The sequence below is a fragment of the Macrobrachium nipponense genome, chromosome 15, assembly GCF_015104395.2.
Source record: "Macrobrachium nipponense isolate FS-2020 chromosome 15, ASM1510439v2, whole genome shotgun sequence".
Classification (NCBI taxonomy): Eukaryota; Metazoa; Arthropoda; class Malacostraca; order Decapoda; family Palaemonidae; genus Macrobrachium; species Macrobrachium nipponense.
In genome coordinates this window covers 61,988,815-62,014,665 of record NC_087208.1, presented here as the reverse complement: position 1 = coordinate 62,014,665, position 25,851 = coordinate 61,988,815, and the positions used below count along the sequence as shown (strand labels likewise).

At 41.2% G+C, this 25,851-nt stretch overlaps 1 protein-coding gene across 1 annotated transcript in view; it reads right to left on the bottom strand.

Moving 5' to 3' along the window:
* Positions 1 to 1,228: 1,228 nt before the first annotated feature.
* The window catches only part of LOC135195008 (large ribosomal subunit protein bL28m-like), a 38,025-nt gene continuing 13,402 nt past the window's right edge, over positions 1,229 to 25,851 (bottom strand). The window contains exons 2-7 of the mRNA XM_064221281.1: positions 20,373 to 20,620; positions 17,612 to 17,716; positions 17,110 to 17,263; positions 11,782 to 11,925; positions 1,897 to 2,066; positions 1,229 to 1,354 (exon numbers count right to left, since the gene is read on the bottom strand). Of these exons, the coding sequence (XP_064077351.1) occupies positions 1,303 to 1,354; positions 1,897 to 2,066; positions 11,782 to 11,925; positions 17,110 to 17,263; positions 17,612 to 17,716; positions 20,373 to 20,620 (873 nt within the window). The 3' untranslated portion in view covers positions 1,229 to 1,302. The remainder of the gene's footprint in view (positions 1,355 to 1,896; positions 2,067 to 11,781; positions 11,926 to 17,109; positions 17,264 to 17,611; positions 17,717 to 20,372; positions 20,621 to 25,851) is intronic.

Sequence of the window (25,851 nt, the reverse complement as noted above, 5' to 3'; positions counted from 1 at the left end):
CGAGTGGGAGAAAAAGAAGGGACGTCCAGGAGAAGTAGGCTAGTCTCCCCGAAGGGGGACGTGCTAACAACTCGGGAGCTGGCCTCTGCTGATATGTAAAACGGAGGGCGACGGCCAGGATGGCTGGACTAAAGAGCAATATAGCAATAAAATAAATCAAAAATAAAAGAGCCCACACGCCTAAACACCTAGACAAAGGAACATGCATGCATGAACACTAAGCTAAGGCACAGGCAAAGGATTTCCGAATAGTACAATGTAAAGCAATAGAATGGAAGCAGAACCTTCCGTACCACATATAAAATATCTCATGATAAAGGTATATATACACAAGGAATAGTTACCACGGTATGGGAGACCGAAGTAGCTAACCAAAACACGAGGCGAGCCGGCAAGGCAAGCCAGGCGCCAGACCAGGATGACTATTATTGGACCTAAAAAATGGTTAAAACAGCTCCTGGCTGGCTAAAATTAGTGTATAACCTTTCGGGGTACTTAACTTAGCTGCGGCGATAGCTTGGAGTTCCATCTTGAAAGCAAAGTTAATCCAAAAGTGCACAAAAACACAGAGCAATGGCAGACACGTGCGTACGGAAGTTCGCTAATGAAAAGGATGGCCACAAGAGGCGCTGTAGTCAGCGTGAGAGGATGTGTAGTAGTAGTTGCTGGCGCCGGCTGTGTGCCAGCTCTCTCAGGGAGGGGGATTTTGATGAAGGAGAATTCTAAATGACAAGAGGTTTGTGGTAGTGGTCTCACTCGCCCCAGCACCATACCGACACCCTCTTTTTATTTAGGGTGAGCGAGTCAGTTACTCTGACATCCCCCTATTTTTATTTTTCTCTGGTAATGTTAGTATCATTTACCTAGAAATAATGAACTTAAGGGATTATTTCACGAAGCGACAAGAACTGAGCCCAGAAATGTAACATTCTGGAGGTTCGCAGAATGTACTGTTTTCTTCCATTAATGGATATACATACATGCATGCTGTCTATATACTATTACAAAATGCTAACTCCCAATATTTATAAAATATTTTTGTTTCTATTTTTTTACTCTTTCTCTTCCTCCCATTCATCCACATTATGCACTCTCATGTGTATTGTGCTAGAACGGGTTAAAAAATTTCACTGTGGTAGCTGCCTACAATATTCTGTTTTAACGTTACAAAATATTCTGCAACATGATAATAAAATATTTGGTGTAAAGGTCATTCAAATATAAAGAGTATATTTACAAACTTTACTAACAATGTATTTACACACAACTGACAAATTATAACCTACCATACTTACATAATAATTACTCCTTTTTGGCAAATGGGTTAACACTTGCCAGCCAGCTAGAGCTTGAACTGAAAAAGAGGAAAATGTTGTACCATCATGCCCAAACCAACTTCAACTTTATAAGTTGAAGTTAAAACCACTGAGTTTTACAAAAACAACTTCTTTATAAGTTGAAGTTTTATAGAAGGGAAAAATTACAAACTTAAAAATGGCAATTAAAGCAAAAGTTTGATCTTTAGAGTTCCTATGAGCTGCAATCACAAGTCTGTAAGTTTACAAATTTATATTACAATTCTACTAGGCTTTACAAAAAATTTACAGCAGATTCTCTTTTTTTATAAAATTACTTTTTCCCTGCATATCAATCATACTGATTTAACCTAAATTAATTTGCATATCAAAGACAAATTCTTGGACATCAATTCAAAAACCACTTTCAAAATGTAATGAGGAACCTTTCCATCTGCAGATTGTACTCATCTTACCTGGCCCCTAACTAAACGGCAGGCACAAGACTACAATACCACCAAGAGACATTTAAGTGATAATATATTCAAGTTTTTCAAAAGAAACTTTCTGTGCACAAAATCACAGTCACATAACAGCTTACCTCTTTTCTTTTTCCTCTTCTAAAATCTCCTCTTTGTTATTCTTTAAATACTCCAAAAACTCTTTTCGGAAAGCATGCTTCAAAGGTACAGGTTTGACATCTTCCTCAAGGATCTTCAACTTAATAATTGCTTCTTTTATATTCAGTCCAAACCATTCAGCTTCTTCCTCCTGCAACAATTAGTTATGCAAAAGTAAGTTCCATACTAATATTTTAATGCATTCAAACTTGAATCAATACCATAGTAAAATCCAATTTCAAATATTTACTGGATCCATAACTATAATCAAATCCATTTATATAATATTTAAATGAAAATAACTTCCTTATATATTCATAAACTGCATAGTATACATCATATTTCACAGCTTGAAAATATAGAAATCTTAGCTATGAATTAAAACATTAAACAGAGAAGTCTGATATCAATTACAGCAACCTTATAGGGAGCTGGAAGAACACAGAGTGACCTGTATCTGTTGATATCAAAACCTGCAACAGCAACCATATTGCATAATATCCACTAATGTGCACGTACCTGGTACTTTGCTCTGACTAGGTTTTCTCAAATTTTTTAACATCACTACAATGAAATGCAACTAATATGAGAACTGGCTCAGGATGACCACATTGCCACAAACTAAACTGCTTCGTCTTTAAGGCATTATGAAGTAGCTCACCTTTGTCTTTAGGAATAGTTATCAGCTTTCAGTTATAATCTAATACAGAAGGTATAGCAGATGTGCTACATCCAAACATTTAGGATCTTGGCTTGAATTACCAAAAAGGAGTCAGAATGATTTTTCAGTTTTATTATTTTTCAGCAGTTTTTGTTTTCCCTGGTCTATTTACTATAGCATTACAGTTCATATTTTTCTAGTACAGCTTGGTTTATAACCAATATTTCCAATACAAGCAGTCCCCAGGTTACGACAGGGGATCAGTCCCAGTGGCATCCTGTAAGTCAGAAAACACTGTAACTCAAAAAATCAGTGCCTACAACACTTATGGAGCCATAATCATAGTTATGGAGCTGTAATCTAAGTTATGGTGCTGTAACTTTGGTACATCAGCCCTAACCCAATCCCCATACCTCCACCAATCAGAACATGCACAGATAAGAACAAGATTTTATGAAATTGGTGTTGCAAACCATGAGATAAAATACTGTATGTTGCACTTTATTAAATAGTTCCTCTAAAAGCATGATAAATATACACACAAGAATAAATTTACTGTAAACATATGTAGTTTGAACACAGCTTATAAAAAGTGTATTTCTTCCACATTCATGAAATTCCTTGGTTTCTACTTCATTACTGATTTTAATATGGATATATATGTTATACCCATCATAGTATTTCATATGTTGAAAGCTTATAATATGTTATTGTTATAATACAATTAAGTTTGTTCATACTTACCTGGCAGATATATATATAGCTGTATTCTCCGAAGTCCGACAGAATTTCAAAATTCGCGGCACACGCAGTGGGCGGCCAGGTGGTAGTACCCATTCCCGCCGCTGGGAGGCGGATATCAGGAACTATTTCCCATTTTCTATTCATATTTTATCAGTGCCACTGTCTCCTGAGGGGAGGTGGGTGGGCCATTTATTATATATATCTGCCAGGTAAGTATGAACAACTTAATTGTATTATAACAATAACATTTTGTTCATGAAACTTACCTGACAGATATATATATAGCTGAATCCCACCTTCGGATGGTGGGAAGAGACAGAATAGGATTTTTGGGAAACTAAAAGTAGATGATATACATCTTGGTTCCTGACCTGTTAGCATAGCCGACTTCGTGATTACTGTCACCAAAGTCTGCTTCTGCGTTACTAGAGTTGCCAGCGAGGTAGAGACCTGTAATGCTGGTGCGCTCTAGATGATCTGTCAACGGGGGCGTGACCACAATGTGACTAGACCATATGACCATACTTCTGAGGGCAACGAAGCTAAAACCACCTCACCTGACCTAACCTATCAAAGTTAGTTCCATAACTTCTAGGCTAAAGAAAAAAAAAAAGAAACGCGCCTCAAGCGACCAACCCTTCAAAGTTAAAAGCACACCTATCCCTTTTCTATAGGATAGGATTCGTGTTGCTTGCTGCCCCCAATAATACTATATCTACGGATATGTATGGTCCTAGCGACTTACAGATCTCAAATGTCGTCTTCACATCCCGTCGGGAGTGTGAAGCGAACACAGAGTTGCTTTGCTAAAGCGTGGCACTCAGGATGTTACTGAGTGTCATGCCCTGTTGAAATGCTTCCGAGGCCCGCGCCCTCACCTCTTGAGCATTCATATTAAGAAAAAAAATCTCAAATCTTTATGCAAACATAATGAATGAGACCTCATTAAAAGAATCCTTGGCTATAATGCCAGGGTGGGTTCTTGGACATGATACCAGTCTGGTCTTTTTACGGAACACCGCAGATTGTCGGGAGTGTGAAGCGAACACAGAGTTGCTCGCTAAAGCGTGGCACTCAGGATGTTTACTGAGTGTCATGCTCTGTTGAAATGCTTCCGAGGCCGCGCCCTCACCTCTTGAGCATTCATATTAAGAAAAAAATCTCAAATCTTTATGCAAACATAATGAATGAGACCTCTTAAAAGAACTCCTTGGCTATAATGCCAGGGAGTTCTTGGACATGAACCAGTCTGGTCTTTTACGGAACACCGCAGATTGTCCGTTGACTCTGACTTTCTATAGTTTTATCAAGATAAAAACTTGAGAGACCCGACAGGGCACAGGACTCTCTAATGCCCTTGCCCAATAATTTTGTGCCATAACCCTTGGTCTCCAAGCCTTCGGGTCAAGGGTTAGACAGGTTTTCGTTCTTATCAAGAACGGAAGGCTTAGAGGACAGACCGCATTATGTCCTTTAAAGCTAAAACCTCTGATGATGGCTAAAAACAACCTCACTAACCCTCTTTGCCGTGGCTAGAGCGGTTAGAATGTTAGCCTTTCTGGTCACGTGTATTAAGTTCGCAGAAAGGATAGGTTCGAAACGCTTTTGGCATCAGAAACTCAGATACGTCTAAGTTCCATGCCGGAAACCTGCGATCCAGAGAATTTCAAGATCTCCCCAGACCTCAAAGAATCGTGAAGCTTTGTTGTTTGACAGAACCGAATTTCTGAGCCTAGAGGCCGTCAACAACATATTTGCATATTCTACAATAGTTAGGACTTCTATCTTATCTCATACTTCATACGGAAAGATAGAACCATAACGAAATTCACAGAGGTCGAGGTGGAGGAACAGTCATTTCCCCTTCACTATCTCCAGAAACGGCCCCCTACCCGATTGAACACTGAAAATAGGCAGCACTGTTTTGCCTTGGCCAAGAGACTGCCATTAATCTTGAAGATCTTATCGCTTCTCGATAGTCTGAACGCCTTCAGACTCAGAGAGGAGATGATATTTAGATACTTCACTAAGTGACGATGTTAGATTACACCGACTTCTCTCGGGAAGGGTCTTTGGACAATTCTCTGAATTACCTGACCTCTGTGAATCCAACCTCTTAGAGGCCAACATGTGGCGACTAAAGCTAATCCTCTAGGATCATGATAAGGGAACAACTTAAGAGGAAGCTCCTTTGTCTTCAATATTACGAAAACTTAACGAAAGGACGCCCTCAGTCTCTCCTCACTTTCGACATACTTCTAAGTGAGGATTACTCAGACGTCAGTAGTTGTTGCCTCGATTGAGACCCGACCCGCACGACTGCACTAGTTTAACGAACCTCTTGAGGATCGTTACGTTCCGTGCCCAAGCCCATAACCAATTCTCTCTTCTTGAGCTATGAGAGAGCTGAGAAATTAATCCGAGATGATTTGGGCCACTCGATCCAAACTCACCCTTCGAGGAACTGGAGAGCCGACCAATTGGCTTCCAATTCTTTCAGACAATGTGCCAGAACATCTGTTCCTCTGTTCGGATGTCTGGCACCCTCTCGCTATCACCCCGAGGTGATCCTCAAGCCGTTGAGAGAAAATTAGAATTATTACAAGATCTTTGATGTTTTCCAATTATTTCAATTTCGTCGAGGAAAAATTGTAGAGGTCTGAATTGCTGTTTATTCAGGGAAAACAGCTTCTCCAGCGAGGAATGGTCCCCAGCAAACTCATCCATTCCCTCACTCAGCCTGCTTCCTTCCCTAATAAGGCTGCGCTTTGCATAAGCAGGAGAGCATTATTATAGTGCTATGCCGCGGTAGATTCGTACAGAATTCTGTTACCGTGCGGTAACCCACACCGAACAAGTATAAGAGATATCTTGTTGAAATTTTCTAAGTAAACGGAAGGCAGTGTTTCATTCAAGATTTACTAGAAATTTTCTCAACCCGAGGCTAAATCCATGATTGTAGGGCAGAGAGACGGTTTATTCAGCCATTCCGCAAGGAGAGAGACGTAACCAAACCGCGCATGACACCGAGCTAGCCGGTACTGCGTAGATCACAGTAACAGCAGCCTTGTTCATCGTCTCGCACTATCTGCCTGAGTTGCCAGCTACTCCTTTTACGAAGGGATAGGTATGAAATTATCGAGCAAAAGGAAACTCTCAAGCAGGCATATTTAAACGAAACAAATTCGCTAAATACAGAAGCTGAGTTGGTGTTGCAGTTCAATTAGAATACTTCCTCGTCTAAGTCGCAATCCGTAGAATAACTAGGATATGCGCCTACCCCTCGGACAATTCAACTGCTTAGTAGAATCATGTCGCGAGGTTAATATACGTAGTATATATTTATAGGATTCTGAACAACGATCTCCATCCTAAATTTTTTCCTTCAAGAAAACAAAATAAGGATTGGAGATCGACCACCTTCGATCTCTATCAAAAAGAGTGAAGGAGAAGTCTTCCTCGAAAGGAAAGCTTCAATGGTGAACAGAATACTATCTGCCTGAGTTGCCAAGCTACTCCCTTTACGAAGGAATAGGTATGATATTATCGAGCAAACAAAAGGAAACTCTCAAGCAGGCCTATTTAAACGAAACAGAATTCGCTAAATACAGAAGCTGAGTTGGTGTTGTCGTAACAATACCTGAAGAGTTGTTCTTACTCCGAAAACTCTTGGAAGGTTGCAGGGCGTGTCAAATAAATACATTAGAACACAGTTTCTTTCGGCTTTCTATCCGCAGAGGTAAATACGATATGCTTATATGACTTGACCCATGCGTTAGCAAAATGACGCAAAGACTAAACTACGTAAGTATTGTAGTAATCAATTGAACATCGGGGGGGGGGGAATTCTCTACTACATCTTTCCTCGACGAGGAAGAGAGAAAGAAAGGAAAACGGACTGTCCACGTTCTAATGAACGAGACTTTTTAAAAGAACTCCTTGACTCTTTGCCCAGACTCTTTTCCAAGAAAAGGGAGTAATATCGAATAGAGATCATCAAGAGAGAACCGAGGATCGAAAAAGACCGTTCAATGTTCTTATGATATTGGACATAAGACTTCCTGGATCTAGTCTACAAGTCTTTTTCTTAACCCCGGATGAGCCTCTGAAAATGAATGAGCTCTCTTCCGAAATTTGTTAATGAGTTTTATCCGCTTAAACGATAAAAACGTTAAAATCTATGTCAATGAGAACTACCCCATTTATGAGGGGTCCCCCACTTAAATGACAAAACGTTTAGTATCTTGACAATGGGGAAAACGTCCTTACTTGACAAAACTATTAGCACTTTGCTAATAGGGGAAAACCCTTTAACATGACCGAAAGTCACCCAGGAATCCGAGTATATAATCTTCCCGATTCTCAGAGAAATCGATGAAGAGGAAAGAGGGATCGAAGAAAAAATTCGGGTATGTCTCTCCGCTAACTCCGAATCCTTTTTAAAAATTTCTGTAAAGGAATGTCCTGTGGAGTCCTGAAAAAACCTCCTCTTGACGAGCGTTTATAAAGCGTCAAGCGTCCTAAGAAACGTCCTGAACAGCAAATAAGACGCCTTCTACAAGTCTTTTCTCTCGCAAAGCGTCCTGCTGAGCTTCCACCGAAGCGTCCTGGCGAATGTCCACAAAAGCGTCCTGGAAAGCGTCCTCATAAGCGTCCTGCCGAGCGTCCTCAAAAGCGTCCTGCTTAGCGTCCTGGAAAGCGTCCTGCTGAGCGTCCTCAAAAAAACGTCCTCATGCGAGTTTCATGGAGAGCCGCACACTGCTCCTGAAGTGTGTGAACACTAAAGGAAGACGTATGGCTTTCGTCTTCAAGACGGGGCCTTAAAGACCTTCATACCTTCTTACAAAGACAGTGGCCGCCTGTGCGACAACTTGCGTCTTAGTAATGCAAAAGAACATCTCCAGAAACGCACTCAGCAAAGGAACGACGAGCTTCCGAAAGACACCCTCGCAAGGTGCTTGCCAAGCGTCCTGGAGAATGTCTCTACTTATAGGACGTCGAGCACCTCCAAAAGCTTCCTCACGTCTAAATTGCCCTTCTTATGCCGAACCAGAGACATAAGTGTTTGACTGTGCCAAAGCAGCTTGCCCCCCCCCGGACGTCAAACTTATCAGCTTGCTTTTCCGAAGTAAAGCGAACGGTTACATAACGTATACGGAGCGCCATGAGGAGAGGAGACGAATACTGAGTTGCTCCTCCAAAAGGTGGAATCTAGAATGTAAATAAAATTCGAGAGCCCTGACAGGGCACAGGACTCTTTCATCCTCTCGTGACGAGAGAGAGGACGTTGAAGGCGTCCTCTTCTCTAAAGCTTCTTTAGGGGGCGCGAGTCCTTCCGAGAGCTCCAACCCATGTGTGGGGAGGACGCCTCGGAGGACGAGAAAGAAACAGTCCTTCAAGATTCGTGCACGTGCTCGATCTTCGGCAGCCTGGGAAGCGACAACAGGACCTGCCGAAAGGAAGCCAGATCAGCATGAAAAACCCGTAACCCTCCTTCGGCTTTTGACATGCCCTCTCCCTGGTTTTCCTGGGAGTCCGACAGAGGTCTAGGCCTAGAGGCGTTATGGGGCCGATCTGACGTTCCCTCCTGACGAGAGAGAGGACGTGAAGCGTCCTCTTCTCTAAAGCTTCTTAGAGGGCGCGAGTCCTTCCGAGAGCTCCAACCCTTGCGCGGGGAGGACGCCTCGGAGGACGAGAAGCAATCCTTCAAGATTCGCACTGTGCACGATCTTTAGCAGCCTGGGAAAAGCGTCAAACGGGCCTGCCGAACAAGGGACGCCAGATCGGTTTGGGGAGCCCCCGTAACCCTCTTGCGGCTTTCGACATGCCCTCTCCCTGAGTCCTGGGAGTCCGACAGAGGTCCAGGCCTAGAGGCATTATGGGGCCGATCTGACGCCCCCTCCACAACACAGGGGCACTACACTTCACAAACACTGATTGGAGAGCGAGCACTTTAGTCTAAGATTACTTGATGTAATCCTCTAGCAGACACTTCTTCTAGGCCCGTAAGCCATAACACAGGGTTAGGCAAAATAAAATCTACAGGAGGTTAGAAGGTTCATTATTTCTAACTTCTGTTTACTGTGGAGGAAAACTCCTGATTCTAACACGCTCTAAAATGTGTACATGAATCCTCCTTCTTCCGTAATCAGTCACACATTACACTAATTACATTGAACTTATGCAAAGAAAACATGTAAACGTCATATATACTAAGCGAGTGTCTACCGAAGTTCCGGTAGCCTCACCTTACCTCATGCAGACAACAAAGTCTGAAACTAGGCTAACTAGCTTCAGACATCAAATGCAATGAAAAAATTTACGATAGCGTATGCCTAGCCACAAATCCAAGTCAATAATCGAAAGAATAATTAGGATACTTAAGCGGCTAATGAAGTTTCAAAATCCTAGGCGGAGGTCTGTAAACAGTTGTTTACCGACCGGCGACAGAAAAAAATATGAATAGAAAATGGGAATAGTTCCTGATATCCGCCTCCCAGCGGCGGGAATGGGTACTACCACCTGGCCGCCCACTGCGTGTGCCGCGAATTTTGAAATTCTGTCGGACTTCGGAGAATACAGCTATATATATATCTGTCAGGTAAGTTTCATGAACAAATATAATTTTGAGACATGATTGAATAGTAGACCAATAATTTGTTGCAGCTCATGTGCTGGCAATAAAATACGTATCTCTTATAAATCGATTGTTCACCATAACAGTGCATATACGTTTATTTAGCATTAATTATTAATGATTCTCACTGGCATATGTGCTTTGCTGTACATTACTATAGTCTTTTAATTTGTGGAATAATCACATTTTTCCTTGTAGATATACTATATTTTCAGTAATGACCTATCATAGTACTTAACACATGAAAAACTTATATAAAAAATTACTTTTAATGTGTGAGTTTACATAATGATATCTAGTTTAATTGTGGAGTGCCAAGAAAATCTGGAGGTCAAAAAAAAAAAAAAACTTTAGAGGGAATATATATACTCTGTATGAGAACATCATGACTTTTTTGGAAAAAATGGAGTCATATATTACAAGCTGATTACTGTAAAAGAATATACTATATTATACATTTCTAGACTTTTGTAGGGCTTTGCCAAAAGGATGAGTCCTGAATTGAGATCAGAAATTTGGAGCACGGTAAAGTTAAACAACTTGGACAGCTAGGTGGGAACTGACCAGAGGGAACAAATGAAATGTAAAGGGTAGGAAACAATGCAGGTGGGCCTGAAAGGATTCAGCAAAGAAGCTCAGTACGTATTACCTACAGAGTGCCTGTGGGATCCTATGGGGTCATGGAGGGGTAAATAATCTGCAGGTGTCACAGGCGACAATAAAGTCACAGTCTTTTATATCAACTGTGGGTGACATGCTGAAAACTTGTTAGAACAATCTATTACATTATCTGAAATGAACCATGTACTCCAGCAGCTGGACACAATCTAAAGAAAGAATTCCAGACATGACCGGCCATGCTGATCAAAAACACCAGATGCAAGTCCGTGTATGGTGTTGGTATCGAGGTCTCTGAAGATACCACAAGTTACCTTTCCTATGACAATTACTAATAGGAAACACTGCTCCACAGAAAAGTCATATCCTGAACATATGTAATATGTAAAGCAACAGTAGATAAAGGTATGCTCACTGAACTCTGAAATAAGAAAGCTTGCCTAAACCTTATCTTCCGATACAGCAGTTTCTGACAAAAATATTACACTTAAGAGGCCCTTTACTGTAATACTTTAGTTCAATATTCACAGAGAGAGCTACACACACAAGACCTGTATAATAGAAAATAAAACTATTCAAAATAAAGCCAACAAAATAAAAGAAACACTATACTTAACAACATATACACTCCACTTAACATTCACCCTCCCCATTTAATTCCTACCAATCCCAGATATGCTATACAGCTATCCCCTACAAGTACTTCTTTTCATTAGGAGGATACAAATTAAGCTAGTCCTTTTCCTATGAATTCATTATACATTAGAATATCAAGCAAGACTGAAAACTCCATGTGATGGAAAGTCTCATACTTCACCAAACAATACTTTGCACAATCCAGTAACTATTTTGCACTTAAGTTCTTCAAACCTTACCTAGATGTTTAGGCCAAAAAATAAGATTATTATGGGAATCATGAAGTAGAGTATTGAGTCATAACACTGCTTTTAAATAAAAGTGAAAATTAACAAAGCCCTGTTCCTGGAATGCAAAGCTGCATGAATACATTTCTCTACATAAAGACAACTAAGTTTTATGATGTTATTTTAAGTAATGGATACTTTAATGAAAAGCTCATTCAAAATAATTAAAAACTGTTTTGTTAGTCACATAAAAGGTGCAAATGCCACTTAAAAATTAGCAAGGCGTTCCCTATTCTTATATAGTGCATACGTGCATTATATACACAAAACAAAGTATACTTACAGGAATCATGTACTCTCTGTACTTTTCAAGTACTTCTTCCCTTTTTGAAGGATTATCTGGATATAGAGTTCCTCTGGCTAAAGCAAGATACATTTCCCTTCTTATCTTCAATGCTAGTTCTGACATAAGATCAGCAGGGGGTGTCTGAAACAAAAAATTTACTTAGTACTAAAATTATATTATTATAATAATATAGATGTTGATTATTTCTTTGTTCAATAAATTTATTAAATTTCTGTATCTATTAATTATAGTATTTGATGGTATCTTCTAGAATTACACAATTTATGGTTCAATCACTTATAATACATAATTTAAATGTTTTTCTGGAATTTCACTATTTTGGGTTGACAGTCACAGCATATTAATTCGCTCCAGCCAAAACCCATCAAACCCTTTTCAGATATTAAAACCAGGTGGCACAATGAGAGAGAGAGAGAGAGAGAGAGAGAGAGAGAGAGAGAGAGAGAGAGAGAGAGAGAGAGAGAGAAATATCTAAAAGATAAATGGTTTCGTCCATTTGAAAGGAAAATTATGACACTATACTTTGAGTATTTAATGTTCTCTCTCTCTCTCTCTCTCTCTCTCTCATGTAATCACTCTATTCCTCCCCTTGATGATATGACATAAGGCTTCTCATCGGTGAAGTCAGTGCCTTGCCCTTTGTACCATGAGCAGAAAAGGAGTGTGTTTATGTCACTGACATTGAATCTATTCTTTCAAGTAAAAGTTTATCTTCATCTCCTGATAAACAATTGACTGGGTTGAAAGAAGTATGGACTTGTCGAAATTGAACAGAATGCCCCGCACCAAGGCCAGACGCATAAGATAACCCTGCACCCTCAAGAATGCCTGAAATTAGTTTTGTTTGCAAGCATTAACCAGCCATCAAAGTTGAGGAGAATTTGGACTCCTAGTAGATGACCCTTGCAAGCTAATGGAGCTGAAACAAGGCAGAATACATTTGGTGCCATGTTCAGACCAAAACACAGAGCTTTGCATTGGAAGACCTTTCCTTTGAAGACAAAGCACAGATGCTTCCTTAACTGAGGACGGATCAGGACATTGTCCCCTTCCAGAAGGCCGTTAATGCCAAATTGAATTACTCAATCGAAAATGGAGCAAAATGAACAAACTTGAGACTGGAAATGTCCAATGGTGGTCTCTAACCTTGAGGCCTTGGGAACAAGAAAAGTCAGTAGTAAAACATTGGTGACAAGTTTAAAACTTGCTCAATTGCCTCCTTGTGTAACAATTGTTTGACCTCCTCCTTGAAAACTCAGAAATTCTCTGTGCGAAGAAAATGGGCCGGGAAGGATATGGAGGATGTCAGCAGGGGTGGAAGAGTAACAAAAGGTTCTATCATTCTTTAAGAACCATTACTACCTAAAGATCAATGAAGCTTTGCTAGATACTCCAAAAACTCTTGTAGATGGCCTCTTACTTGGCAGTGAAAGTTCAAAACATCAATTACAGCTGGCTTTGCAATTCTTTCAAAAATCATGAGCCTTGACTACCTTGAGAGCTAACTGAAGTGACAGAAGTCAGGGGTGGTCTGGGTTGATATTCTGCATGGAACTCTCATGTGGAAAAGCCTTCAGGCACAGGACACTTGAGGGAAGACTTCATAGATTTACATATATAGATTTTTTGGCATTATGCCAAGCACTGGGGTCAAACTATGGCCATTCAGCGTTTGAAACGGAAATGACAGTAAAAGGCTTGAAGGTATGACAGGAGGAAAACCTCGCAGCTGTACTATGAAACAATTGTCAGGAGAGGGTGGACAGTAAGATGGAAGAAAGAGAATATGAATAGAGGTACAGTAAAAGGAATGAAAGTAGTTGCAGTTAGCAGGCGAAGGGATGCTGCAATGAACCTTAAGTACTAATGCCTACATTGCACCGAATGAGGTGCACTGATGGCACTACCCCCCTACGGGGCCTCCTGGTTCGAGACATCATTGGTGATGGCCTTAAACACTTCAAGGTTAAGGAGACAATGATGAGATGTGAAAAAACCAGTTACTGTTCATTGAACTGGAGCTACTTTACAAGATAGTAAATATTAACACAACTGTTCCCATTACTTTCCCATTACTTTAAAATGAAGCTGTAAAACACATAAGGCATTCCTCCCTAAGCATGGGAAATAGGTCTATAAAGGTAAGGTTAATACTAAAATGCTTAATCATGAACAATCGCCACTTCAGGACTAACAATTATCATTACAGCCATCCCGGTATTCATGGGGGGATGCATGCCACACCCACCTGCAAATACCAAGTATCCCCAAAGACCGAAACCACTGAAACCCCTTCTAAAAATACTCAAAACTGCTTATTTTAATAGTTCAGACATCAAAGATCACCTCTAAAAATGCTTATAAACTGCCCAGTTTAATAGTTCAAAACCCTTAATATACCTTAAACTAACATCCTAAAACATTTAGTCGTGAAAATTTGAAAATAAAGTAATTACTCTATGCAAAAACCCACAAATAGGCATATTTTCCGCGAATAATATGGATATATGTCCCACAGAAAAATCCGTGAATAACTGAATGCTGAACTCTAAAGAAGCAGGGGTGGACTGTATTATTTTTATTACTGTTGTTATTACAGGCAGTCCCTGGTTATCAGTGATCCAGTTTTATGGAACTTGTCTAGCGCCATAAAATCGGCAATTTATGGTGCCATAACAGGTCGTGTTCCGGTTACCGGTGCCATAACATACCTAACAAGAGGCGCCATAATGATGTTTTTGGCGATGATAACCGGTTATCGGTGCCATAAGCACCTTTATGGCGCCATAAATCGCCGAGTTCGGCCTGTATTATTATTATTATATCATAATTTTGTTTATTTTACAAATTTCTTTTACCTGGCATAGTCAAGGAGCAGTCATGCTAAGAATGGTATATTGTACCAACTTCATAAGTGCTTTGCCTTACTATATGGCCAAAGTTCTTACTAACTGAGAGCTCTTCGCTTCCATGGCACAAGCAACTTTAAGAGAAAACTTGCGTCTTGAACAAAGTAAGGTAGAAAATCTGACATAGTATCTGTCATAACATGCAGCTCTAAATAGCTTCACAAAATTGGAAACCAATGCAGCTGTGTTTGGAGAACCAGCTTTAAGGGAACACTTTCAAAATGGCCTCATAACATGCCTTAACAAAGTCAGATAGATCTAACTTTTTATTCGTTTTAACAGAAGCTAAGGTAGAAGCATACAAGAGAGCAACAATCAGAATAGATTCATCTACTAGAAATAGAAGAGGGTAAAGCATAGCAACATAAACTGGTAATCACACAAAAAACTAATGGATAATCCTCGAAATCAGGGTTGAAAACTATCAAGACTGAAACAAGAACTATGACATCAAAAACCAAGATGACAAGGCCATATATGCCTGAAAAGTTGACATACCCTGGACCGCCAGCCAAGATGTCACAAAAAGCAAAGGAAAGTGCCACAAGGCTGCATAGGAGTGGGTGACTCACAGCTCAGCTCAGAGATGGTTGAATGGGAGAAAGTAGAAGGTTCTCGTGTGACATTACCACAGTAAACAAGTCTCCCCATCTTGCACTTTCACAACAAATCCAGGAGATAAAAGCCGACTCAAGAGAAGACCCTGCTGAGATGACAGCCAGAGCTATTTGCACAACACTAGAAGCAGTGAAAGAGAAAGAGTTGCTAGTACAAAAACATACAGTTGTCAAAAGGTGAGGAATACGTGACTCTATGGGGGAACTGGAATATTATGTCTACGTATACAGACACCTCAAAAGAGGTCATACATCACTGTCACTCTTGCCAGATAAGGATAGACAGTTGACACGAGAGCTTAACTCTACCACATAAATCTTTTGGAGAACACTTCGAATTCAAGACTAGTATACAATGGACAGACATGTGGCAAAGGGCAGAGACCTATACCCAACGACATGCCTTGGTTCCCAGGCAGAGGAGAAAACCTACTAATTCAGGGAAGTCCAGAGGGTGGGCTACAGACACAAAAGCTCCAACGCCCTCTCTCTCTAAAAAGAAACCAAAAAGGACACTATGGAGAGAAACCACAATCCTTACCCATAATATACTTGGTCAGGTGCATAACTTACCACAGAATGAACTCATATTTTCAAGTTACCAATCTAGTCATCTGAACCACACAGAGATTATTAGGAGATGGAGAGAGAAATAACACTGGAAAAAGAAGAATAGAGTAGACTTATGACCATCCCTAACTGATTGTCTAACTCTCAAAATTATTCATTCTCATCATACCACTCCTTACATTCTCACAGATACAGTTGTAATCAAAACTCATTCATACAGAACCTTACACTTCTATCTCTGCTTGCTGTAGATAACATAATACAAAATCACCGCCCACCGAGACACAATCTCCCGCGACTGTATTATCCGTAACACCAGGATAATAAGGAGAGCACCCGACCCTCGCCGTCTGCGCCTCCTGGAGGCGTTACTCATCCAGGAGTAAAAGCCCTCCATGAACACGACACAGGAGGCCTTTTTGCTCCCGACCTGCATGCGAAGGAACACTCCAGTAACAGCAAAGATCACCATATCGCCACCCGAAAACACCCCAATTCAAGAAGAAAATACCACCGAAGACGACATTAATACCATGAATAATACCAGCAGTGACGTCACGCGGCCTTTACCCAATCAAAATGAAGCCCGGCGTGATGATATGCAGCTGAGAAGATCGGCGCGCCTGCTGAGCATGCGACCGGGAGCTGGCTTGAGCCCGCAGCCAGGCAGCCAATGAAAAAGCAGCTCCCCACCCACTAGCCAATGAAAAGGCAGTGGCATGACGGCCCCCGCTGCGCCACCGCAATATAAGCTGCTGGACTCACCCTCTCACTTCAGTCCTTCACCCATCTCCGCCCAAGAGGATGTCTGAGGTTTATTCAGACGAAACGTCCGGAAAGAATCGAAAGAATAGAAAAGAAATAGAATTTAACATCAATTCTTTCTGCAATAAACTCTACGGGGATATACCCAAAAATTTGATTACCCCCACTGAAATTTTTTACCAATAAAATCCAATTGTTTGACCTAATTGAGATATGTCAACCTTCGGTGTGTTGCCCACCAGTTTAAGCAACAATGAGAAAGCAATAATTAGAAAAATAGAGAAGAACCTGTATAAAATCAATGCAGCTGAGGCAGCAATCACTTTTAATAAAACATGTTTATAAGAGGGCTTACTTCCAGCATACATTAATAATACTAATAATAATAATAATAATACTGAAAGAAACATCTACAATATGGAAGTAAAACAAAACCAACATACCTTCAAAATGTAGTTATCAAACCCATAATGTTCATCTACAAGTCTTAAAGTTCGTTTTGTTACAACTACATTAATATGTTTATCCAGTATTTCTGAATAAAAGACTGTAGACTGGAGGGTAGGAACCCAAAATCGAGGAGTACGACGTATAGTCCTGCATGAAAGAGAATAAAAGTCAAAAACAACAGTACTCAGGTTTTACAATACGGAGCCTTGTTGGCCTATCTCACCCTCTCCTAGTGCTATGAATTATCCAAAACAAACAAAGGACCACAGCATTCCAATTTATCATCAAAGACTCCAGCTTATATTAGTTTAAAAGGAAGATTGGAAACTGAGCAGCAAAAGGGAAGACTGGAAAATGAAGAGTTACTATAAAAAAGGATTCAACAGTATATAGAATGAAAATTTCTTAGGGGGGTACTTAGCTAAACTGAATTTACAGCACACCTAGAGTTCCAACTAAATTATCTACAGATTTTAGTAAATATAGTTTACTTACTCTTTTCTTTTACGAAATCCTTTGATGACAGCCTCTCCACCCCATATCCCTTGATGCAACTCTTTGGGCTCCATGAGTGGTATAGGCAAATCCTCTACCTGTTGCCTGCAAAAATGAAACAAAATTTTAACACTCACACGCAAAAAACTTTTTAAATTGTAGAGAAGAGTTAAATGTGTCAGGCAGCTAATTACTGTGACTTGATTTATGAGAAAACAAAATGTACAATTTGAGTTTCATAGATATAAGACCTCTTTTTTACTGTCGATATAAGACCTCTTTTTTACTGTCTCAATTTTCATTTATCTTAATGTCAAGACAAATTCAAGAGAAAATTGCCTTACTAATTTCTAAAAAAGTAGAGATTACCAGCTCAAGATGAATTTCTCCCTCTCCCTACTTAGTACTGGCACTTTTGTTGCAAACAATGCAGAAATAATGCAGTTAGGATAGATGCAATATAAAAGGACACCACTATAAAACAATGGTCTATGTGTATGGTATAAAAAATAGTTCTATATCTTTACTATTCATATGAAGGAAATTATTACTTTACATCTAATGAATACAGTATACACAAAGATAGGAATCCATCACATGCTGCATGGTTTTGGTTAGCCCTTAAAGATTAACCGATGTTCACTGAATAAGGGTAATACTATTTGACACTGACTGATAAGTGACCAAACCCTGATCAAAATGCCTGTTAAGAGGCAAAGGGCTTAATCACTTGTCCATCAGTTTTAACCTTTACAGTGTTATTGTCTGATGACTTCTTACCCCTCAGTTCTCTTTTGTGCACCATGAACCTGAATTCTCATTTGGTTCCAGTCATCTATACTTTTCCTTTGGATATTTATTTTACCTTATCATTAGTCAGCATCCTCGCCTTTCTATGCGTACCAATATTTGATTGGTTGTTCTTCTCCCCATTGGAGTACATGCACAAACCATCTCAGTTCGTTTCCATTACATCTTTGTTACTTATTTGTAATATTCTAGTGAAAAAAAGACTGTCCAATCCAGATCCTATAAGGGACAAGAAGGGTACACTCCCAAAGGAAAGGACAGCATACCAACCTGCCTCAGTGACTTTTCATGGGAAACATGGCAGTCGATCCGTACCTAAGGCATCGATCATTGAAACAAGCTCGAGGATGGCACTCAAACAGAAGAGCACTCCATACTGAAGTCATCTCTCCTGTATGCCTCCCTATGAATGGCCAAAGTCCAACTAGTCAAAGCTGTAGGAGCTGTGAGCACTTGCAGTACTATGTAGGCAAACATCAGGGGCTCTAGATGAACCAGACACCAACTGAGGTGCTGTACGCACACACACACACATGCAGGGGCATCCACAATGGCAACCTGACACACATAAACCCCTCTAAAAGAACTTGATCCAGAAGTGCTAGTGCCAAGTGAGATGGTAGTGCCAACTTTACTTTGCAGAAGTAGGGCTTAAGTCTGGAGCAGTCTCCTGATTCAAGAAGGCACAAGAGGACTCAAAAGTCCTAAGCATGCTAAGGAATCCCTGTGCCAACATTCCCATAGTAGATACCTTACCCAGTGTTAAGCAAACACTGCCACTAACCCTCCAATAAAAAAAGGCACTCATTCAAAGTCCTATGGAACCTCTTAAGTTTAATGATAGGGAGGAGGAGGAGGAAGAAGCACACCCACACTTCCACTGGGTAGCTCCTACAAGCAAGATTACCTCCCAACAAGTGAAGCTGGCTTATTACTAGAAAGAGTTTGATGACTGCCCACTATCTTACAAGCACCCCCTGGGGGGCAAGCAAGAGGAGATCTTTATTGCTCCAAAAGACAGAGCAGTGAATGTTAACATGGATGGTAGTAACTGGAAACAATTTATTTTCATAGGCATTCAAGAGTTAAATGTAAAAGGTAGACAGGTAAGAGAAAGGTGGGTCACAGAATAGGTGAAGAGAAGAAAGTACCAGAGTCTATTCAAGAGTTTTGGAAGAGGAGTGGAGAGTCTATGAGAGCAAAAGTTGGAAAGTGTGAATGGACTGCTTAACCAACTTTCCTTTATGGAAATGAAGTCCAAAGAGTAATTTCAAATAAAATGAAACAGTTAGCAAACAGACAAAATGGAGACAGAATAGGGAAATACTCATTCTGAGTATAAATATTATACCAAATATGACACAAGAAAAAAAAAAACTTTTATAAATAATTGTGTAATATATTTATGGAATAAGCCACACAACCAGTTGCAACAATAATCCTCTAATGTAAGCAGAATGAAATATGAACACAAACTGGCTGAGTTACACAAGATAACCTCTGCTAAGCCGTCTCCCCCCTGCAACAGATACACTTAGTATACGCCATATGCTACAGCATATTACACGCACTATGGTAAAAACTAAAAACAAAAAATAAATATTCCTTGATGATGATAAATTAAAACATCTTGACAATTGACAATAAGTAAAATAATTTGAATTTTTAAGGGTAAAAGCTAACAAACAACCAGAAAGAACATATAGTATATTGAAAACAATGAGGGAATGGTGAAGCATAAAGAGAAAAAAAAAAAAGTTTGCCTAACAGCATGTCAGGCAACCAGAACTGAGAGATAAATGACAAGGGCAGATGAGGAAACATGACTCACATAAGAAAGGATGGTAGGCTTGCAACCATTATCAGTGCTTTGATTGCCTATGAATGGTAATTCAGCATTCCTCTACACCTATTAGATATTATGGTTTAAGTAAACTCCTTTGTTACTTACACTTCTCCTGTGGGCAACTTCTTCCAGTTAGCAGTCTCTGGAATATAATGAACTGGAGTACGAGGTGCTCTCTTCCAGTCCCAGTAAAATTTCTTATAATGTTCAGGTGCTTTTGAAAGATAACTTCCTGGCTGAAAGATTTTCATTGTAAGCCATGGCTGAGTGAGAGCTTTGGCAGCAAGTTCTACAGGCAGTTTAGCAGAAATGCCAACTTGATAAGCAGCTTGTAACGGGAATTTGGCTGCCATCTAAAAAGAAGAAAAAATATACATTTAATAATGCTAAGAATTTTGTAAACATGGAAATGAAAAAAAGATCATAGTAGTACAGAGCAGAGTTACCTGGCTGAGTAAGAGTTTAATTGTCATATGATCAAATAAAATCAATGCTAAAAACTGTCAACCTTCAATATTTGTATTTCTGTACATCAAGTTTTGGAAAATACATGACTTCTGGGGGGAATGCTGAGTCTGGCATTGTACCAAACAAGCTGGATGCACCTTCCATCATTGGCTATAACTAGTACCTCACCATATGGTATGGTAATGTACTACATTGGGTTACTTAATGCTACTATTTAACAGTACCCTACTTCACTTTACTATTTCCCAGTACATTTACCACATTTTACTTGGAAGAATTGGGAAGTATCATGTTTATACTTGATCACTGATACACTATTCTTTATTTTCTATACATCTAATTTTTCTCTACATCAGTTACTAATGAAAAGGAAAATGATATCTAAGATATTTCTAGATGTGCACATTATTATTCCCTTGGTAATGATGAAATTACCAATACATTGATCTTTAAAATTGTCATAAAAATAAAGAAATTTGGCACTCTTTCTCCAATAATCAGCCTTATATTTTAGAGATAAAGAATTTAAATATTTGTTCATCAAGATACAAGCCTATTACGTACACATACAGTGGTACCTCGAGACACGAAATTAATCCGTTCCGAGGCGGCCTTCGTATCATGAGTTTTTCGTATCTTGAACGGTATTTTACATGTAAAATGGCTAATCCATTCCAAGCCCTCCAAAAACACCCCAGTAAATTATATTTCCAAGCCTACAACACATGTTCTAGGGTTACGACGCCGATCCGATGGAAGAAATATGGCTCCAAAAAGGCAAAATATGACAATTTGTCGAAAATTGCATTTTGTTTTTCCTAACTATACAAACCTGAGGTCCTTTAACAATAGGAAGGTAACTAGCGGCAGCTGGGACGGTCGTAAGCTGTCGAACAAGGGGTAGAACGGTAGTTAACTGCTTGTCCGATCGTGCGCGCGGGCCCGAGAGAGGTGAAGAATCACTTTTGCTTTAGGCCCATGCAAAAAGTTGCAGAGTGAGGGGTGGCATGAGGTGGGACTATATGTAAAGGACCTCAGGTTTGTATAGTTAGGAAAAAAAATGCAATTTTCGACAAATTGTCATTTGTTCCGATACGTAATACAAACCCTCGGTCCTTTAACAATAGGAGACTCACTTCTTGGTGGGAGGAATCTGAGTCTTTTTGGTGAACAGACTGGTGTTCGTCAACCTGGAGTGCCTCCCTGGTCGTAAGAGCAAGGGAGGGATCCAAACCTCTGTCCGATTGATCGGGTGTGCACCGCAGGATCAATGGTCAGACCTCTGGGCCAAGTACTAAGGAGAGGCAAGCGTATCTCTTCGTACCAGCAAGCAAGAAACTGTTCCTGTTTGCAAGAGACAATCATAAAATGATGGGTTTGTCTCAATTTGGCATCCACTTCCTCCCCCTTGTTGGAGGAAGTGGTGGATATTTACTCCTATCCCTACTGAAAGGGATAGGATGGTGCTCTATTGAGTAGCTCACCTGCATCTCGTCCTTACCCAGCAGGGTGACGACCGTGTCCCTCTACCCAAACGGTAGAGGGAAGAAAAAGATGGGGAAGAGGAGCCAGTCACACTCTCATTCCTCATCCATTCTTACGGTCACACCAGGACTCGATGCTGTTCAGCCCTGCGAGGGTCTGGGTTAACTACACAACGTGTTGAGCAACCACCACGGTTCCCAAGGAAAAAGATCCAAGGAACTGTGGGCAATATCCTGAAGGTAGAAGGAGGTGCATGCGGTCCGGTTGGACCAGGCGCCTGCCTTCATTACCTGCGCACACGGAGAAGTTCTTGCGGAACGAGCGAGAGAGAATGATGAAGAGGCGTCCGCGCTCATCCTGGGTGTCGAGTTTCTTCAGACAGCTCCGTCGCACCTTCACAGGACAAAGCAGCATAGCCTTCGTATCGGAGGCGGTGACGTCCATTAGGGAGGGTATTGTGAAGGACTCGAACCAATCGTCAGTTACCGAAGGGTTCTGAGTCTTCGCTACGAAGATCGGTACGAAATCGAGCGTCACAAATCCCATCCCTTTGTGCTTGACTTCTCAAGAGAAGTCATGCAGTTACCTAAGACGAAAAGAAGGGAATAGTTGTATGACCTATCCCTCTTCTCGACTTTGGTTATGTACAGTACTCATACTGACAAGCTATTAAGACGAAGTAATGATTGCTCTGGAACAACCGAACTAAGTCCACAGCATAGTTCGTAACTGACTCGGGCGCTCTGACAGCTGCCGACTGACTGGTTCGGAATCAGTAGAGGCAAGTTGTCAAGCATCCGGGGTAAAGTCACGTGACCATTCGCCTTCCCCTTTAAGAGTTATGCTGAGAGACCCAAACAAATAAAATAGTTTGTTAGTCACCGATGCCGGACGGCGCGGCGATGATTCTCTTAATGCATAAGCTCAAAAGGCGAAAGTCAATTGCCTTCAAAAGACCGAGGTCCTGATGGCAAGAAAATCTCATAGACGTTGAATCTCAGCTTAGGAGAAACAACACTATGTGACGTTGAAGACGAAGGTAGGCAATGAATGCAACCTACGTCTTCCAGCTGAATCGAGAGAAGGGAATCTCAAGATTCTAAACCTGTGCTTACAAATGACTGAAAAACGCTAACCGCCATTTCATTGCTGTCCGTTGTGCAATGAAAGCGGGGCGTTCTTCAGTAATGAAACACAGGGGAGAGCCGCTTGAAGAACTGCTTCTCATGGGCTGAACGTTTGGAAGTAGAGCTGGCAGGTGTGGGAGTAGGCGATGTCTTCAATACATCTGCTAATCGGGGTGAACAATGAACAATTGTACACCTCCGAATACAAGATATTTTGAGGACAAACTCAGATTCCGCAAAAATCATTCGCATTATCGGGATACGATGCAGCAAGAGACTATTACAGAATTCTGTTACCGTGCGGTAAACAGAAAGATGAGAGTCGAATAGATATCTCTGTTTAAAATTCTCGCAATACCGAAGACGATGAAACTAGCGTCTCCTTCAGCAGTAGATGGGCATTCCTTACTGTATGGCGAGAATCCCCGTTAATCAGAGACTTAAGTCCGTGATTGTTGGGCAGAGATAACGGTTGTTATTCAATCAAAGCAGGTGAGAAAGACTAAACAACCGTCTATCTCAAAGCGGGCAGCTGATACTGAAATGCCTCGGGCAATTCAATACCGCAGTAGCTGTCGCTGACTCGTCATCCTGAGTTGCCAAGTAATCCTTTCCACGAAGGAATGCGTTCGGCTAGAACCACCGAGCATAAAAAGATATGCTCGAGCAATTATATTTAAGCGAAACGAATTTCGGTAAATATAAAAGCTTAAATGGTGTTGTTGTGACAACACCATAAGTATAATAAAATTGAAACTGGAAACTCCTGGGAGGTTGCAGGGCAACCGGGTTGCAGTTCAATTAGAATACTTTTCGTCTAAGTCGCAATCCGTAGAATAACCAGGATATGCGCCTACCCCTCGGACCATTCAACTGCTTAGCAGAATCATGTCGCGAGGTTAATATGACAATTTGTCCAAAATTGCATTTTTCCTAACTATACAAACCTGAGGTCCTTTTACAATAGGAAGGTACTAGCGGCAGCTGGATAGGTCGTAAGCTTTCGAACAAGGGGTTCGGTAGTTAACTGCTTGTCCGACAGGCGGCGCGCGCGCGACTGGTAGGTAAACAAATCACTTTTGCTTTGGCCACCCAAGCAAAAACTGCAGAGTTGAGGGGGTGGGTCATGACGGTGGGGCTATGTGTAAAAGGACCTCAGGTTTGTATAGTTAGGAAAAATGCAATTTTGGACAAATTGTCATTTGTTCCGACACGGCATACAAACCTTCGGTCTCCTTTTACAATAGGAAGACTCACTTTCTTGGTGGGAGGAATCTGAGTCTTTTGTGAACAGACTGGTGTTCGCCCAACCTTGGAATGCCTCCCTGGTCGTAAGAGCGAGGGAGGGATCCAAGCCTCTGTCCGATTGATCGGGGTGTGCACCGCAGGATCAATGGTCAGACCTCTGGACCAAGTACTAAGAGAGAGGCAAGCGTATCTCTTCGTACCAGCAAACAAGAACAAGTTCCTATTTTGCAAGAGGCAACATAAAGTTATGGTTTGTCTCTTGTTGGCATCCACTTCCCCCCCCTTGTAGGAGGAAGTGGTGGATATTCGCTCCCATCCCTAGTGAAAGGGATAGGATGGGGCTCTGTCGAGTAGCTCACCGGCATCTCGTCCTTATCAGCAAGGTGATGACCGTATCCCTCTACCACAGGTAGAGGGGGAGAAAAAGATAGGAAGAGAAGCCAAGTCACTCTCTCATTCACTTATCTATTCTTACAGTCACACCAGGACTCGATGCTGTTCAGCCTGCTAGGGTCTGGGTTAGCTAGACAACGTGTTGAGCAGCCACCACACGGGTCCTAAGGAAAACGATCCAAGGACCTGTGGGCAATATCCAAAGGTAGAAGGAGGTGCCGGTGGTCTGGTTTGTCCAGACCCTGCCTTCAGTACCTGCGCCATGGAGAAGTTCTTGTGTAACTCGAGTGAGTGTACTTCTAGGTCATCTTGGTGCTGACGAAGAGTCTTCAACACTCATCCTGGGATGTCGAGTTTCTTCAGAAAGTGCGGTCGCGCTTTCACAGGACAAAGCAGCATCTCCTTCGCATCGAAGGCGGTGAAGTCCATTAGGGAGGGGATGAAGGACTCTAACCGAATCGTCAGGAACCGAAGGGTCAGAGTCTTCGCTAACGAATTCGGTACGAAATCGAGCGTCACGAATCCCCATCCCCTGGATGCTTGACTTCGCAGGAAAAGTCATGGCAATTACCTCAGAGGAAAGAAGGGAGAAATGGTCGTATGACCTAACCTCTTCTCGACTTCGGTGATGTCCTGTACCCATACTGGTCTATCCGTCTGCAGCGAAGTTGTTCTTCTCGGTAGTGGATAGGACACCGACACTCAATGGTGGGTGTCGATGGTATGGGTACTGTGACAAGCCGTTAGGACGAAGAAAAGATTGTTATGGAAAACAACCCCCGAACTAAGTCCACAGCGAAGATTCGTAACAGACTTGGGCGCTCTGACAGCTGCCGACTGCACTGCGTTCGGTAGGAGGCAGT